The sequence below is a fragment of the Brettanomyces bruxellensis genome, chromosome 8 (assembly GCF_011074885.1).
Source record: "Brettanomyces bruxellensis chromosome 8, complete sequence".
In the NCBI taxonomy this organism is placed as follows: domain Eukaryota; kingdom Fungi; phylum Ascomycota; class Pichiomycetes; order Pichiales; family Pichiaceae; genus Brettanomyces; species Brettanomyces bruxellensis.
In genome coordinates, this window is record NC_054689.1 from 2137969 (window position 1) to 2155853 (window position 17885).

Here is a 17885-nt window from a genome sequence, read left to right on the forward strand (position 1 = left end):
ATTCTTACAATGCATGTCAAAATCTATAATTTGATCATTAGATGTGAGGTAATCCGTGTAGCAATTCTCTTTAAGAATCAGTGCAGTAGCTCGGATTATAAGCTTGGGGAACAGCAGTTTCATTTTCTCTTCTTTGTTGTTCGTACTCCCTCCAGGTCATCTGAACAATCTGCGAACCATCAAATTCGCCCTTGTCAATATTGGCATCCTTGGCTTTACCCTGAGTCTTTCTGGTATCACCCCAGCTGAAGTCATCAAACTTCCAGTATGCGTATGCTGGGAGTATGAAATTCCATATTGGTAGAGAGATCATATAAATAAGCATCCAGATAATATACATTGGGCTGGTTATAGTTACCACAATGAGTATTGCTGGGAGTCCGAAAACAATGGCCATCAAGATAAGTGACATGATCGGCTTCACGGGGGAAATGATGGCAACAAGGATAATATAAAGAGTGAAAGTGATCGATGCTGGAAGTACAAGTGTACCAATTAGTTGAATTATGATGACAAATTGCATCGAGAAACAGAATGTACCACAAAGATCTTTAACTAGTGCAAGCTCCATTAAGTTATGAACGGTTGAATTAATCCAGCGTCGTCTTTGAGAAAGAAGAACCTTAAACTTATCTGGAACAACCGTCTTGCACACAGCCTTCGGCACAAATATTTGCTTCCTTCTAGGAAAATTTCTAAGCATTAATGAGGAGAGATACCGATCTTCCCCTAATAAGAGAAGGTTTTTTCTATGCAAGCTGTCCAGTATATTTTCAGAATATTTGGCGACAATATCGGCATTAGCTAAAATCGGTACCCACACGTTTATATCCTTAGGAGCCTTTATTCTGTACATGCAGAAGCATCCTGGTAGACATGTCACACTGCCAAACACAGACTCAAATGCTTTAGCCTGATGATGTGAGATATAGTACTCAAACACCTGAATAGCAGTAACCCAGGATTGAGCCTTATTGGCAATTCTAGTCTCTCCACAAAGACCCATCACTTCCGGATCCCTGACAAGTTCGGCGGCTAAATGGGTAACAGAATCCGGATAAACAAGAGTATCAGCGTCAACCATTAGTAATGCCTCATAAAATGTCGCCATCAATCCAGTAACCTGCCATATCGATTTCAACATTTCAAACTCTAGTTCAGTCATTCTTTCATTGTAATTGACACTTTCCAAAAATGACATGAGTATAATCTGGGAGTCTCTTTTGCCTCTATTACCTGGTTTAGCCGAGCCTGCTTCGGCTGGAGTTCCGCATTTGACAATAAGTAACATTGGTATTTTCTGCTGTTTTTCGACGGGTATTGTGTTGTTATCATATTTATAAAATCCGGCATACACTTTTGCCTTGTTATGCCGTTTTGATCCCTCTGCAACGGAAACATAGGAGTATGGTTTGACCTCATTCTCATTCACAACCAAATCAGACATCATATCAAGACAAATATCAGGTGTTGACTTCGAATTTCCGGCACCAGTGATCAGACCATCACAGATGACAACCAATAATTTATGAGAATTTGGGTAATCTGTTGTAGCAACCGAGTCAAGTGTCGTCCTAATTTCGCTTTCACCCTCCGAATAGCAAGTCACTAAGCACATTATGTGTATCAAAGGATATCCAAATGGTTCCCAATCCACTGGCTGCTGTTCCAAGACTTTTCCACTCACAATTGCTGGGTCCAACGAAGAAATTTCGGACTTTGCGAATGAATTTGTGCTATGATTGTCTTCAAGTGTATGTTCTGCAAAGTTGTTTGCACTCATTTTAGTGCTCTTTCTCTTGGATGACGCAAGATATCTTTCAGCCGTCATTGTTAAATACTTTGGATCATAATCACCTGATGCTGGGTGAACATACTGTTTTTTTACATCAATGAACTCCGAAATATCACCACCCCATGATTGTCTCAAGGCACGTCTTTTCAAGTTATTTCCTGAATGATAGCCAATGGCCCTTGATGAAGTCTTTTCTCTATACCCCGCGCGTCTTTCTGGAGGTATTGTTTGTATATGTGCCTGTTCTGTTTTCCCGTCGGTCCATTTTTCTATCATCTTTTCTCGATTATTCATAGATGACATGTTGATACCTTGCCTAGGTGACACAAACCATTTGAAATAGCATGCAACCACGAATTGGGCAATCACTAAAGCTAGAACAAATATAAGAGAAATGTATAAAACTATGGTTGCCGATATACATCCAACAGTTGTAGTATCAACAACACCAACTTTGGCAATTTCTATTAGACATTGGGCTGCGCGACGTTCACCCGAGCTTGAAAGTATTTTCGATATATCATATCCTCTTAGTAATTTATCATCCTTCAAGGTATCAAAAAGATTTGGATAGTCAAGGTCATCTGTTTGAATCCAGTTTAATATATCCATGTCCAAAACATTGCCATTATAAACAACAAAATTTCTGCTCTTATTGGAGATTTCTTCCCAAGAATAATGAACAAATCCAGTTGACTTTAATGAGTAAAAAGCCTTTCTGGCTTCAGGAGATGTATGGCAAGCATACCCATCATAGTAGTCAAAAGTAAAGTTTGGATGACTTGATCCATCCATGTTGAGGAGTTTGCATGGCATATACCAAGCTAATTCTTCACCAGAGTGTGGAATTGTGCAATTATCTCTCGGTGTAATTAGTCCTTTACAATTCCCATTGACATTCTGAAACAACAAGGTTCCATCTTTACCTCCAGCATTAGCCGGGGGATAAAGAATGTTCGATCCGGCAGAAATTCCTGGTGCCGCTGGATGCGACGAAGAATCCAAATTGTAGGCTCTACCATTGATGACTAAGTAACCAGTACTGATATCCTTTGGTGTTAATGACATTGAGTTTCTGCAAACAGATCTTGTGAAGCCAAAAGTTAAAAATGCAATGATTAAACCAAGAACTAGAATTATTGATATTAAGCCCATCTTCTCCCTCCATGCGTACTGCCTTTGCTGGGATTTCAAACCAAATAAATTTAAAAGAGGTGGAGGTGCCCAAAATGTCACACAGTAACAGTATATCTTCCAGAATGGAAATTTCTTGTGACTTTTATTCAAGTCACGGATTCTCCTAGGGGAAATAGATATTCCATAACGAGAAGTAAGTGGGACCGTTTCTGGGCTATCTTCATTAAGAGTGATGTCCGAAAAACTGCTACGATTATCCGCATCACTATTAAATTTATCGAACTTTTGAACTGCATATTTATCTTTGGATGAAGCTGTCTCCACGGGAGCATTCATATCAGTCAGTTGAATATCATTGGGATCCTCCAGCGAATTATCTCTATGCACAGATGATGGTCTGTTTGATTCTTCGCGACCAGTTAATGGTGAACTGTTCGGGTATGCAGAATATACAAAAGTATGCCTGCTTCTATTTCTACGAACCAATGTCCGTTTTCTTTGCAATGAGCCCGACTCTAAGTCATAGCTTCCCAAGCTATGCGGGCCTTTCCGCTTAGATACGTTATTTGATGATTGATGTTCACCCGTCCTTGTGGGAGCCGAATGTGGGATATCACTTGGCATTTTGGACTATGTTAAAAATCAATACCTTAAGTTCATTATAAATTATGTGTATTATAGCTGTAATATAAAATATGTTAAGATTCTAATTTTTTGTTTTTCTCAGTATTTACATGAGGACCCCGAATCCTCCCTATGACAAAAAAAAAAAATGTTAAACGTAAACAAAACATTTTGTTTGAATTTTTTTTGGTGATCGGATGCTTCAATTTCATTCTTTAAAAATCCGCTGCGGAAAAAGAGACATAGAGAATGCACTAAAATAAAGTAAAAAAAAATGAAATAAAAGTTGACGCGTTCAATTAATCTGATTATAGAAATTAATCCAAAAAGGGAACTGATATTAACCTTGTTTCAAGAAAAAAGAAAGATGCGAAAAAATTATTCGTGTACGGTTTTCACGAAACTTCAATTTACTCTCTCTCTTTTCTCCTTCATAAAAAGTCTTACCTCCCGTGATAAAAATACACTATAATCCTTCAATTTTTGCTCATTTTGCATATTACTTAATTGAATAATAACACAATGTCTGATCATAGAAGCCCAAGAAAAAGAACTATAGAATCGGACGACGAGAACTCTTCTGGTGAAGAAGTTTTCGCAAGCTCTTCACCAAAGCATCAATCATCCCCTGCACCTTCATCATTGGCATCTTCACCTAGAGCACAGCAACCACCATCTTCTCCAGCAATACCATTTGAAGAAGATACGGAGGAGAATGAAGAACGAAAATACATGAATAATAATATTGATGATCTTGAAGATAAATTAGAAGAACAAACAGGTGTGGATTTAATAGGAGATGAAATGTCGAAAGATTACAAGTCCAAGCCGGAGCAAGATCGATATGATTCTGAACAATTGGATGATAATGAATATGATGCCTTGTCAGATTCCGAGAAGAGGAAAGTTGATGAGATGTTAGATGCAAGAGATAAGTTAAGAAGAAAAAAGCTTGCAGGTGAAGGTAACCTCGATCTAGATGAAGGCGAAAATTTGAATGATGTGCCAAGAGATGAATATGGTTTACCAATTCAGAGACGAAGAAGAAGGCATGGTTATGAGGAAGATACTGAACATTATTTTGATGACGTTGACCCCTTGACGGAAGAATTGTCTTTGGACGCCCTTTCCGAAGTCAAAGCTCCATCTATTCTAGAATGGATAACTATGCCTAATGTTGCGAGATCTATTGCCAGAGAACTTAAATCTTTCCTTCTTGAATATACGGATGAGAAAGGTCGTTCAGTTTACGGTAGTAGGATTAGGACATTGGGTGAAATGAACAGTGAGAGTTTGGAAGTCTCGTATATGCATCTTCTTCATTCAAAAGCCATTCTTGCCCTCTTTTTAACAACGTGTCCAGAAGAAATGCTGAAAATATTTGATGTGGTTGCAATGGAGGCCACTGAGCTACATTATCCCGATTACAGTCAAATACACTCCGAAATACACGTTCGTATAGCGGGTTTCCCTACAATTAACCAGCTTCGAGAATTAAGAGGGTCTCATTTGAATACATTAGTGAGAATTACAGGTGTTGTCACTAGAAGGACAGGTGTCTTTCCTCAGCTTAAATATGTGAAATTTGATTGCTTAAGATGTGGTGCGGTTCTTGGACCATACTTTCAGGACTCAAATCAAGAAGTTCGGGTTTCTTACTGTACAAACTGTCAGTCTCGAGGTCCATTCAGGTTGAATTCTGAGAAGACAGTTTACCGAAATTACCAAAGGGTTACCTTGCAGGAATCTCCTGGTAGTGTGCCACCTGGTAGAATCCCACGGCATAAGGAGGTTATTCTTCTGTGGGATTTGGTTGATTCTGCCAAGCCAGGTGATGAAATTGAGGTCACGGGAATATACAAAAATTCTTACGATGGAACTTTAAATGCAAAGAACGGCTTTCCGGTGTTTGCTACAGTCATCGAGGCTAACTCGATAAAAAGGCGTGAGGGTGCTGCTAAAGGATCTGGCGGTATTGGTTCTGTTATTGGTACAAGTGGGCTTTCTCCATTTGAATGGACAGAAGAAGATGAGAGAGAAATTATTAAAAGAAGTAAGCAAAGAGGTATCGTGGACCAGATAATTGCATCAATGGCGCCATCTATTTACGGTCATAAGAATATTAAAACAGCAGTTGCATGCTCCTTGTTTGGGGGTGTTCCAAAGGACGTAAATGGGAAACATTCAATTAGGGGTGACATTAACGTTCTCCTTTTGGGTGATCCAGGTACTGCAAAATCACAAATTTTGAAGTATGTCGAAAAAACAGCACATAGAGCTGTTTTTGCAACAGGTCAAGGTGCTTCCGCTGTTGGTTTAACTGCATCAGTTAGACGTGACCCAGTTACAAGAGAGTGGACGTTAGAAGGAGGAGCATTAGTTCTCGCAGACAAGGGAGTTTGTCTGATTGACGAATTTGATAAGATGAATGACCAAGACAGAACATCTATTCATGAAGCTATGGAACAGCAATCTATTTCTATTTCCAAAGCAGGTATTGTTACCACTCTTCAGGCAAGATGTTCCATAATTGCTGCTGCTAATCCTATTGGTGGACGTTATAACTCTACACTGGATTTGCAAAGGAATGTGAATCTTACAGAACCTATCCTTTCTCGTTTTGATATAGTATGTGTTGTGCGGGATTTGGTGAATCCAGAGGCGGATGCAAGATTGGCTGAATTTGTGATAGATTCACATATCAGATCACATCCGTTAAACGATGATGGTCACGACGAAGATCCTGATAAGATGGATGTTTCTGATGACGATACGGTCAATAGTGAAGATGATGATGAAAATATTACTTCTACACGGTTACGGAAAGAGGAAAACGCAAGAAAGCAAAAAGAGGATGAAATTTCACCTATTCCACAGGCCTTTTTAATTAAGTATATTCATTATGCGAGAACAAGAATACATCCAAAGTTGAATCAAATGGATATGGATAAGGTTTCAAGAGTTTACGCTGATTTAAGAAAAGAGTCAAACACGACCGGCTCCTTTCCAATTACTGTGAGACATTTGGAAAGTATTCTTCGTATTTCCGAATCCTTTGCAAAAATGAGGTTGAGCGAGTATGTTTCAAGTGGTGATCTTGATAGAGCTATAAAAGTTGTTGTTGACAGTTTTGTTGGAACCCAAAAGATCAGTATCAGAAAGCAGTTACAGAGAAGCTTTATGAAATACACCCTTCCACACAGAAAGCATCTACCACAGCAGGTTACTGTCTCTTGAATGTAGGGAAATATTTTTACATGTATTTGCGTATACATCTCGTTTATTTTCTTGTTCAATTACCTTTTTTGAATGTATAATTCAATGGTGTGCTTTTTTTTTTTCAACTCTTTAATGTTAATGGATTGGTTTTGACGCACCCTGATATTAAGAATTAAATGTCCAGTCTATCCGGTGATCTCTTTTAGTAAATTATCCACATTTTCCCCTTCTTCTGCAGCCCTTTTCCGCAAGAATTTAAATTTGTTTTGACGACTTTTTTTTATTTCATCAGCATAATTGGTTCTATCAGATGAGAGATACAACTGTCTCGAGGGGTCAATGTTTCTCTTTTTCAAAGTGTTTATTCTAGCTTTTGCAGATTGTGTCTGCTGTGATAATGCTAAGACACTTCCAAACTCTAAAGCAATAATGTCCGAATATTGTTTAATAAGATCAACTTCATCCTCGTCCTGAAATAAAGGTATGTCCTCAAAGTCGGTTAAATGTTGAATAAATTGCTCTACCGTGATAAAATTACCCAACTGACAAACTGGGCATTTCAATTCTACCATGATTCCATCTGAACGCTTTAGCCTAAGACATTTAGTAGCCTCCTTATATCCCATTGGCTGCAAAAGTGGCATATACTTTCGGGATGTTTGAGGATGTTTAACAAAGCCTTTAACATTTTGCTTATCAGTTTCCAAGGCAGATAAATATTTTAATGAGTTCTCGGTATACTCTTTATGTAGTTCAAGGAGTCTGTTTATATCACCGTCTGACAATGCTGTCTCATCACATTTCTTTGAAAAACCATCCATTTTGTTGAGGTTCTACAAGTTATATCATTCAATAAGATTAGAAGTGCATTGTATCAGGGAAAAAGATAAGGTCTTCTACAATGAAATGAATAAATTAAAGTTTTTTTCAGAATATGTGTACTGATAAACCAAAAAGTTCATCACGTGATATGCAAGTTCTTTTAGTAACATAATTTTTGTAGAGTAAGTTGTGGAAAAATGATGTATCACAAAGCGATGTTCGATGAATATGAATCCATTAGTGATTATTGTAGAAGAGTGAAGCGATATTATTTACAAATCAATTTCAGTTTGCTGTTGTCACTAATATAAGCTTGGAATTTGTAAAGTTAGTCGTTTATAGTATTTCACATAAATATTGATTGAACTTAGTCCTTCCGTTCGTGATTCCTTTTAACTTGCAAATAATATTTCAATTCTTAACAGATATAACACGATGTTCTGCAGTATATGTGGAAATTTTTGTTGGAGTCATCATCCAGTTTGGAATAGAAATACGAAAGACTTTGTTCTTGTAATATTTTAGTTAATTAGTTTAAGTGTGACGCCGTAGACGCGACTGTCGACGTATTTATTACAGTTCTGTTCAAATTTAGTATAATTATGTACTCAAATAATCAGGTTGAATTAAGTGTATTCTAAACAAATGATAACTGTAACAATCCCTATCGCTTTCTATTAAAAACTCTTCAGAAATTTATCATGGAGGTATAATCAATCGTTCCGGAAGGAGTATAAAAATAAATTCTATGGGAGTTTTCGTGCTCGAAGAATACGCCGAAATCTCAGTAAAATCAACCAATAAAAATCTTAGACTTGAGTAAGCGGGAATTGGCACATCCTGCTGACGGGGTATTGGCCGATTTCTACGCGTTCATTTTTACTTCACTTTATTTCAATTTTCTTTCATTTGCTTCAATTCGTGGTATTTTTTCACTTCTTCATACGGTACGAAAATTTTTTCCGCAGACAGACAGAAGTCAATTTAAGATCCGAAGAGGTGCCAAGTTCAACGTCGTCAGCAGTTTCGGGAAGCTTCAATTGAAATCATAAATATACCTGGAAACGGCAGTGATAAGATGACGGAAGAGAAAAAATCCCCAATTAAAAACACTGATATTTTCACCTTCATTCCCAATCTCATTGGGTATGGACGTGTGTTAACGTTGTTAGCATCTTGGCTTACCATGAAAAGCTATCCTCTTATTACAATGTTGGCATTTTACTCGACCTCGTGCTTGTTGGACGCTTTTGATGGCGCAGCAGCGAGAAAATACGGCCAATCAACTAAATTTGGAGCTGTTTTAGATATGGTGACAGACAGATCTTCGACCTGTTCCCTTATAGTGTTTCTTGGTATCATTTATCCAGACTGGTGCATACTTTGGCAGTTTTTAATCTCGTTGGATCTTTCATCTCATTATATGCACATGTACGCTATGATCACAAGTGGTGCTTCTAGTCATAAGAGTGTTTCAAAGGATTCCAACATTTTGATGAGGCTTTACTACACGAACAGGAAGATTTTGTTCACTGTCTGTGCATTTAATGAGCTTTTTTATATTGCATTATACTTTGCTCATTACGATCTTGGTAACTTCCCTGGCACTTCCATTCCAACAGGTGTTATGCTTGCTTATATTTCGGCACCTACCTGGATCTTTAAGCAAATAATGAACGTGATTCAAATGGTGAACGCTGCTTTAATGATGTCTCACTTGGATGCACAGCAGTACAACAAATTGCACAAATTAATTTGAAAAAGAATGTCATAGTTGTCTTTCCCCCTGTTATTTGAGATCTTTTATATCGTGTCTTTTTTGTCCGATAATTGACAGCTGCACGTACTCTGACAAGATTCGAAACTAGAAGCAGAGTTACCTTCCGATAATCCTACTGAACTCTTATCTGTAGCTAGGCCACTTTCCCGTAGATTGTAGTTCACGAGTGTCGCTTGTGCCTTTTTATTGAGCTATTTTACTTATTCCCAAAAGGATGTAGTTTACAATTTATATATTATAATAGATGTGTAAGTGACTAGCTAGTCTCGTGTATCCGATGTGCACTCGGCCCAGAAATTCAGTAGTGTGTCCTATCAAAGCTACTTGTCTTATCCAAAGGCGAATTTAATGTCCGGTCTAAGAAAGAACTTCTGTGTGTTCCATTTTGTCTATGTGCTGATAGGAGACGCTCCTTGATTTTCTCCGGAGATGAAGGCCCCTTATCCTTTGAAGGAGTGTTCAAATTTATCAAAGGTCTAACACCGGAGTTCTGAGTTAAACCGTTAAGTCTTGAAATATTCATGCTGGCAAAACTTCTTGAAATATCATTTTCTATTCCAGATCTATTTGGGGACCCTGAATATTTTAAAATTGGTGGCTCCTCTTTCACCTCCGCCTTTCCTATAATGTTTGGTTCGTCAATATCATCCGTGCTATGAATCTGGGGTAGGCCCAAAATCTTTCGTTGAGAATCCGTTAATGGTAAATCTAAGCATTTGTCCTGAGGCTTTAACAATCTCACAACTGCTATAAGTATATTTAAAAGTAAGCCAACATAAATTGCGTAATTAACATAGCTCATGATGGTGAAAAGCGTGGTATCTTTGTTTCGCACGGAAGAACCTTTCAGTTCAACTTTTATCCTCAAGAGGGTGACGATGGCACAAATAAGCTTGTAAAAAGTAAAAAGTAGCAAGCAAACGACCAACCGGCCCACTTCATAGCTTTTATTGATCATTCTCTTCAGAGCGATTTTCATGTATGGGCTACCAAGGTCTGTATCATTATCCAACTTCTTATTTTGGGGCTTTTGTTTCCCATCGATCGTCCTGTTATAGGAAGAAGACATCACATTATTGGGAGATAAAACAGGAGTCGTCCCAGGGGTGGTTCTCCTCGATCTAAAAACTGAACGATTGTAAATTTGAGAAAATAACGTGGGGTCTTCTTTCTTTTCGGGTGTCATGCTAAGCTCTAATTGGTGCTGATGAATTTTCTCCTTCTGTTCGACCTTTTGCTTCAAACTGGAATATCTTTTCTGTGCATGTCCAAATAAGTCATCTCCAACATGAGCCGCATCCAAAAGCCGTTCCGTGATTTTCTTAATGCTGTCTTTTTGGATTGAATCAGCATCTGGTGTTGTTTCATTGTAAGTTAAGAAATCGTTTCGTCTAGGTGAGGTGCGAGATGACCTGAACGGGGATGATACAAGGGCCTTTATTGGAGTAAAGGACGTAATACCCTCTGATGGATGGACAGGATTTGATTTATCAAATATATTGCTTGAATTTTCAAGGCCTGAGCCCATCTCCGAATTAGACCATGTCGGCAACCGTTTATTACCACTTTTGGCCCTTCTAACTCTAGAGAATGTGTCTTCTGCAGATGATGCAAATGAGCTCGTGGAATTCGCCGACGGTGAAAGTTGAATTTTGTCTAACATTTATATGTGGATGATCGATAAGAAACAAAAGAGCAAGAGTCCGACAGCTTTAGCCAACATTCACAAGTGTTGTTTATTTGAAGTGTACTTTAAATTAGAATGCAAGGGCCGAACGGATGAAAAAAATAAAAAAATAAAAAATAAAAAAATAAAAAAATAAAATAAAAAAATAAAAAAAGTCAGGAAGTTATAGTTACTTAGAAAAGGGGCTTCAACATCAACATTTAGCATATCAGTTATCAGTCTTTGCTTATTTCAAATAGAAAAGAACAGTACGTTTACATTGATTATATCTGAATTAATTATGCCAACCCATAAACAGAAGGTTTACTCTAAAGGCCAATAGTTTGGGAAAAGATAATGCATTTTGATTGCAGCCCTTCTATCTCTTGCTGGCTTTTTCGTACTGACAGAAAACTTCATACTTCCATCCAAATCACCCCCAATTTCTCCGGATTTTATTTTTGGCTCCAATAGATCAATAAGTTTTTCAGCAACACGATGTGCATTATCTGTATTGGCCTTAAGATTCCCAACAACCTGTTCAACAGTAACAGGCTCTTCCGACTCATTCCAGGAATCGTAATCAGTAGACATACAAATCATCTGGTACGCTATCTCTGCTTCTCTTGCCAATTTGGACTCAGGAATGCATGACATATTAATAACATCACCACCCCACGACCTATACAATTGTGATTCAGCTCTTGTAGAAAAGGCAGGTCCCTCCATGCAGACTAAAATCACATTCTTACCTTCAGTTTCCTTGGTATGAAGCTTAACACCATCGCCCTGCAAAATTTCTCTACAATGATCGCCAATCAATTTGTTTAATTTTGGATCGAAAGGCTCACCAAATCCAGCATGAGCGACAAAACCCTTGCAAAAGAATGTAGACGAGCGAATACCTTTGGTTCGATCAATTATCTGATTTGGAACAACAAAATCTCGAGGCTTGATATGTTCTCTTAAGGAACCCACCGCACTAAATGCAAGTATTACTTTAACACCTAATCCTTTTAAAGCGGCGATATTAGCACGATATGGGACATCTGAAGGTAAAAGATCGTGATGAGGACCATGCCTGGCAAGAAACGCAATAGGAAATCCGCTGCTGGTACGTGCGATGGTAATTGGAGAGGATGGCTCACCCCAAGGTGTAGATATAATAAGTTTAGCGATTGGTTTCAAGGCAGCTAAGGAGTATAAGCCTGTTCCTCCAATAATTGCCAGAAGGACTGGCTCGTGAAATTCGTGCGCTAGTTTTGTCATAATTGGCATTGATAGTTAGATTCGGGCAAAGAGCGTTGGCAAATTTCAATTCCTTTTCCACTATTCAGCTAGTCGGAAGTACGGGCAAGAGGAAGGAAATATGAGAAAAAAAAAAACGTTGAGAGTTGTTGGATCTGGCGAAATATCGCAATTTCGCGATCAGGTGAAATATTTCCTTTCTCGACCCTATCAGCAAATTATCCATACAGACGGTATTAAGCTGGAAACTAACCGGTGCCAATTTCCTTTGCCAAGCACGTTCTCTAATTAAATAATATACATCATTAAATTGGTATGAGAAGAAGCATATCTAAAAATTTACATGGTATCACTCCGTAATCATTTTTCCTTAACATCTAAAAAGTACTGCTCCGGAGTGTAAAATTTAACACCAATCTTTTTTGCTATTCCAATATCACACTCACTGAAATCTCCTGGTCTACCAGCAGCGTCCCCACAAAAAAAGCTGTCTTGATAAGAAACATCTTCCTTTGTGGCATTTATATCATTAAGAAGCTGCTGAAACATTCCTATATCTGGTTTGCGTGCTATTTTAGCCGCCTTTTTAGCAAGTACATTTTTATTCGCCTGCGGATCTCTGGTGGCAGCATAAATTACTATTGGCAATGATGTCAAAGTGCTAAGTTTCTTTATGATGCTGGAAATTTTATGCGTGAATCCACTTAGACTTTTTGATCTCTTTGTGTTATTAATAGCTCCTTGATTTGTAAATATAGCAATGACTTTAATGGTATCATCGTTCGAATGAATTGTTTCTAATTCCTTAAGCCTTGAAACTACTTCAGGATATTTTATACACCAATCCCACGCACCATGACCGAAACGTGTACCAGACTGCGTAGTTATGATGGTTTCATCCATATCAAAGCCTGCGATACTGTACTTTTTCCCTGTCAATGATTTGTCACCTAACCTAATACTTAGAAATTTGTCATTATACATTCTAAGCATGTGCGACCCAATCCTCTCACAGTTTTTTCTATACCTAATTTCTTGATAGTGGTATACTTCCCCTCCTATTAGCATTGATTTAGGAATTGGCGGAAACGATTCATCCTCATTTTGCACAGGATTATTCATAATGATCCTTGGATGTTATTCGATATAATTATGACTTCAATAGAAAATGAAATGTCCGTCGGAATTGAGCATAGGATTAACTGAAGACAGATTGATCGAGCTTTAATAAGGTGACTGCCAGAAACACCACTAAGAGAAAAATAACGGTAACCAAAAAAATAAGTGAAAAAACTGTAACAAATTACAGGGAACATACAGCGTGCATTAAAATTCCTACAAGCAATTTAATCCGAATTTACAGTTTAAATCCCGGTTTATCGTATGAATTATTAAATAATCGTGAGTATATATATATACAAGTTTTAGGCCTTCAAGTGCTTTACGAAACTCGGCAAAGCAACTCACCGGTTAACTGTTTTTTCACGGCCTCGTAAAGATTCAACACATCTCCATTACTGGCTCTCACAAACACAACCTCATCAGGTTTCATTGGCTTCACGAATCTAACTCTATTTCCTGCAGCAAAGTGAACAAGCTCGTCATTTGTCAAATGGACTCTTCTATTAGGTTTCGAAATAAGATGAATATGTGATAGCACTGGCTTATTATCTTTGTATTTCAGTCCAAGCCACAACCTCCTTGTGGACACATTGTCAGGAGTAACTTCTACCTGTTTAATGTCTGGACCATTAATAGAGCCACGTTGAACGGAAGATATAAATCCTTCATTGTACAATCCTAACGCAATTTGCAAATGTAGTCGAGTATAGGGTATTTTAGCCAATGGTAACTTTGCCATCACACAATTCTGTAAATGGCTGCAAACATTTGCCAAGTTTACCAAAGACATTCCTCCTAGAACCAAATGGTGAAGTAAGCTCACGTACTGCAAATATCTATACTATTTCAACGCTTTGTCCATAATTTTATGATGACTTGAGTTAATTAATACTTGTTTTTCTTCAATATTTGTATTTTTTTTTTTAATTCCAATTTTTTCTTCTTCAGCTTCAAAATTCAACTGCGTCCTTACATATGTCTAGTATCTTTTTTGACCTTCATAGCCAGAATACAGCATTATCTAACACATTCTTCCCTTTGACTGAGCTTTCAACACCCAACTATACAAAGACAGTTGCACACAATCTAGTAGATGAAGAATGTTCAGAAATATACTGAGGTCATCGTTCAGAATAAGTTCTCGTTTTCCCGGAAAACAGATTCCAGGAATAATTAAAGAAGCCAAGCCTGTAATGGGAAGAAGGTACGCATCTGGATTCAAAGAGGAACTTGTTGATAAGAAGTTTGCGCTAAAATGGTTAGCCGTTGTCTCAATAGTTGGTACGGCTATTTTTGTTAAAGTGATTAGAAGAGTTAAGAATGAGCAAGATAATAATAGATTGAATATTAAAACAACGTACACCGAAGAGGAGTGGCATGAGCATTTACGGAAACTTCAGAAGAAGAAGTTCTCTTTTGAATCCGGTGAGGAATTTTACCTTTTCCCGTTTGCTTCCCACTCGGAGAAGAAAGTGACTGAGTTAGTCAATAAGCTGGGTGGATCTGATACTGTTGCCACTGTAGACCTTAATGATTTGATTGCTGCTCAGTTGGCAGACAAATCTTCCAAGTTTGGTCATTTACTCCAGCAAACCTTGGAGAAGAAGGATGAGAAATCTAATACATGCTACTATAGCTTTACTTACGTTCTTTCACCAGGTGTTTTTACGCAGCTTGTGAAAGATAAAGCATTAGAACTAAGGGCTGAGCATCCAAAATATTCAAGATTTGTTTTATTAAATTATCCAAACACTATTGAAGAAGCCGTTCGGTTTGAACAGAAGGTTTCAAAGGTAAAAAAGCTAGTAGTTGGAGGAAAAGAGCCGAAGGACAACAGAATTATTGATTACTTTGACACCGTTGACAAGGTTACAAAGATTAATGATCTTTCGAAGCAGGAGCCAAAGATCATTAATAGATCTTCCGCTGATTCATCAAATATAGTTAAAAGTGTATATACTGGAAGTTCATTACCCTGGGGTGCCTCAGAACCTCCTGCAGAGGCTCCAGCTATTCTAAAAGCTCAGTATAAATTAAGAAAAATGGGTCAACCAATTCGCAAATATGGTGAGAAGGACAAGGACGTTATCGAAAGACTATCATCTTTTGTATCCAGTGGTAATGGTAGCGCGTGATCTAGAAGGGATCTTGTACATATAAATTTGAGCTCTCTTGCCACCATATACATATTTATATAAAATTTCATGTAATGAATTCGGACTTCCTTTACTTATCATGGGCCTGTTAACTTTCTTGTGATTTCATCCGTGAATGCAAAATCGGAAGCTTGCGCATAAGAGTAAAAGTTTAAATCTGTTCTAAATTTTGCAAATAGGTGTGGCTTTTTGTGTATTATCTGGTCTCGGTTTAATGCCCAAAAAGTAAGTAAACCAATCTTCATCCGAAATGCAAAAGAGACCATATGCCGCCAATCTTCCAAAGTGAATATGATGCCATCATCGTTTTGGCCAATCATTGGGCATAATCCCATCATTTTCCACACATCTTTTTTTGTTTTTCCAAATATTTTTTGTAAAATAGCATTTGATTCATGTATTATCTTAAAATTGTGCTCTTCCCATGTTCTATAATGACCTAAATCAGTATAAAAATCCATGATCATTAAATTGATATATTTTATACGAATTTTTGCATCATTGAAAAGCTTTAAAACCTTTGCTGCATCATCACCTATTCCTATTTCATATTCTACGGGTAAAGTTATTGATATCCAAAAATTAGGACCATACTTTATAGATATCATCTTTATTATTTCCAATAATTTGCGCAACCTGTATTGATCAGTTAGTGCTTTCCCCTCAATGTCCAAATCAAGTCCTTTAAACCCGGCAGCAGCAATTAGTGTATCTAATTCTTTGAATTCCTCAACCACATTCAATTTAACTGAAGGATAGTGTCCATCAGCTCCGCCAATGGAAAGAATGACATTTCCTGGAAATTGTCTTATCTCTGGAATCCATTGTTCAATTTCATCATATGTTTCGTTGGTTAAAAAGGCTAGCATAACATAGTCAAAACACGTTTTTTCTTTGACATCTCTCAAGGATGAAATTTTGTACTTTTTATCATTTTTTAGGCACCACGAATAAATATATGGAGAGCAAATAGTCATTTTGCTTGTAGAGTAACGTTTTGTAAAACAGCAAAAATATGTGGTAAAAAAGTATGTAAACGTCATGTAAACCCGTTTTGACTTTACCTCTCCGAATCCTTGTTCTATTTTTTTTTTGTCACGAAAGTGAGTGAATGTGTTTTATAACTTTTATCAATTATATAAAATATTATTTTCTATGAAACCAAATATAACAGATAAACCCACAATCGACGAATGTTTGATAAATATAAAAGCTTCCACTCGCTTGATAAAGTATTGTTCTAATTATTTTACGGTAACAAAAGAAGTTTAATGGGTAAATTTGAACAAAAAAAGGACTTTAGATATCACATTTGCGCCTGTTGCATGTAAAATTTAACCGAGTGAAGGTCAATAAATTCGGACATCCTTACTTTGATATGACTTGTTAAAAGTAAAGAAATTTGTTGATGTTTGAGTCCAACTCTGTATTCATTTTGAACTACGGTATCCGTCGACAATAAAAGTTCTTGTTTCCTATATTTGTCAGAATTGTATTCTCTAGCTTTAAGCCGCAACGCTACGCACAATATTAGAATGAAGAAATTACATATATCTACAATCATATTTATAGGATCTCTGTTCACCTGTGCATATGTATATATCATATATATTCAACAAAAAATACCCATCTTGAATATAGTCATGAACCAAAATTCGAAAACCCCATTAGCGTTTGCAGTTCTTTCGTATCTAATCCGTTAGTAAGTTTCTCAGACATATTCTTTCGTTTCTGTCTTCGCTCCTGTCGCTTTTTGCGTCTTCTTTCAAGCCGTTCATCCTGAATTTCGTGAGATGAACGAATGTTGTTTTCATTTTGTGGGTTGCTGTTGATTTCCTTTACCTTTTCCCTTAAATATCCAAGTCTTTTCTTGACATCAGCAACTGTATATTTCTTTAAAGTATGAAGACCAGACACACCAGACTTTGTCAAGTGCTCTTTTTCATTCAAATGTGACAAATATGCCAAGTTATCACGAAATGTTCGATGACATAATTCACAATGAAAACCTGCATACTTCGCTTTATCACTGGATACCAAGTTTGAGCTACTGTATGTATCCACTTGTTTTACTCGCTTGGAACGGTCTTTGTAAAACTCATCTAAGCTTGTCACTTTCGAATACTTATCGTTTGTCAACCGCTGTTCTCTCCTAGCTTTAGCCTTCTCCGCATATTCGTCTTCATCCCAAGTTTTCCGGCCAAAATCAGACTTTGCGGAGTTGCTATTGGACATGGTCAATATGTAAATTCATCCGGAATGTATTATTCTTGAATGATTAATATAAGAAAAATTGAACAGTGCGATATGAGGCAA

The 17885-nt window shown here is 37.3% G+C and overlaps 10 protein-coding genes across 10 annotated transcripts; 3 read left to right on the forward strand and 7 right to left on the reverse strand.

The window, feature by feature from the left end:
- Positions 1–70: 70 nt before the first annotated feature.
- BRETT_001152 (uncharacterized protein) lies at positions 71–3556 on the reverse strand (the record flags this gene model as incomplete). Its single annotated transcript, XM_041279708.1, has 1 exon — positions 71–3556. One exon carries the CDS (start codon positions 3554–3556, stop codon positions 71–73), a length of 3486 nt encoding a protein of 1161 aa, XP_041137922.1.
- Positions 3557–4078: 522 nt separating this feature from the next.
- Positions 4079–6793, forward strand: MCM2 (MCM DNA helicase complex subunit; the record flags this gene model as incomplete). Its single annotated transcript, XM_041279709.1, has 1 exon — positions 4079–6793. One exon carries the CDS (start codon positions 4079–4081, stop codon positions 6791–6793), a length of 2715 nt encoding a protein of 904 aa, XP_041137923.1.
- A 167-nt stretch (positions 6794–6960) lies between these two features.
- On the reverse strand, positions 6961–7596 carry BRETT_001154 (uncharacterized protein; the record flags this gene model as incomplete). The annotated part of the gene is made up of 1 exon (XM_041279710.1): positions 6961–7596. The coding sequence occupies one exon, from the start codon at positions 7594–7596 to the stop codon at positions 6961–6963; it is 636 nt and encodes a 211-aa protein (XP_041137924.1).
- A 1079-nt stretch (positions 7597–8675) lies between these two features.
- BRETT_001155 (uncharacterized protein) lies at positions 8676–9356 on the forward strand (the record flags this gene model as incomplete). The annotated part of the gene is made up of 1 exon (XM_041279711.1): positions 8676–9356. One exon carries the CDS (start codon positions 8676–8678, stop codon positions 9354–9356), a length of 681 nt encoding a protein of 226 aa, XP_041137925.1.
- A 319-nt stretch (positions 9357–9675) lies between these two features.
- BRETT_001156 (uncharacterized protein) lies at positions 9676–11040 on the reverse strand (the record flags this gene model as incomplete). Its single annotated transcript, XM_041279712.1, has 1 exon — positions 9676–11040. One exon carries the CDS (start codon positions 11038–11040, stop codon positions 9676–9678), a length of 1365 nt encoding a protein of 454 aa, XP_041137926.1.
- A 327-nt stretch (positions 11041–11367) lies between these two features.
- MEU1 (S-methyl-5-thioadenosine phosphorylase) lies at positions 11368–12321 on the reverse strand (the record flags this gene model as incomplete). Its single annotated transcript, XM_041279713.1, has 1 exon — positions 11368–12321. One exon carries the CDS (start codon positions 12319–12321, stop codon positions 11368–11370), a length of 954 nt encoding a protein of 317 aa, XP_041137927.1.
- Positions 12322–12651: 330 nt separating this feature from the next.
- BRETT_001158 (uncharacterized protein) lies at positions 12652–14203 on the reverse strand (the record flags this gene model as incomplete). The annotated part of the gene is made up of 2 exons (XM_041279714.1): positions 12652–13246; positions 13737–14203. The coding sequence occupies 2 exons, from the start codon at positions 14201–14203 to the stop codon at positions 12652–12654; spliced, it is 1062 nt and encodes a 353-aa protein (XP_041137928.1).
- Positions 14204–14513: 310 nt separating this feature from the next.
- BRETT_001159 (uncharacterized protein) lies at positions 14514–15548 on the forward strand (the record flags this gene model as incomplete). Its single annotated transcript, XM_041279715.1, has 1 exon — positions 14514–15548. The coding sequence occupies one exon, from the start codon at positions 14514–14516 to the stop codon at positions 15546–15548; it is 1035 nt and encodes a 344-aa protein (XP_041137929.1).
- A 98-nt stretch (positions 15549–15646) lies between these two features.
- Positions 15647–16546, reverse strand: BRETT_001160 (uncharacterized protein; the record flags this gene model as incomplete). The annotated part of the gene is made up of 1 exon (XM_041279716.1): positions 15647–16546. One exon carries the CDS (start codon positions 16544–16546, stop codon positions 15647–15649), a length of 900 nt encoding a protein of 299 aa, XP_041137930.1.
- Positions 16547–17210: 664 nt separating this feature from the next.
- BRETT_001161 (uncharacterized protein) lies at positions 17211–17804 on the reverse strand (the record flags this gene model as incomplete). The annotated part of the gene is made up of 1 exon (XM_041279717.1): positions 17211–17804. One exon carries the CDS (start codon positions 17802–17804, stop codon positions 17211–17213), a length of 594 nt encoding a protein of 197 aa, XP_041137931.1.
- Positions 17805–17885: the final 81 nt, after the last annotated feature.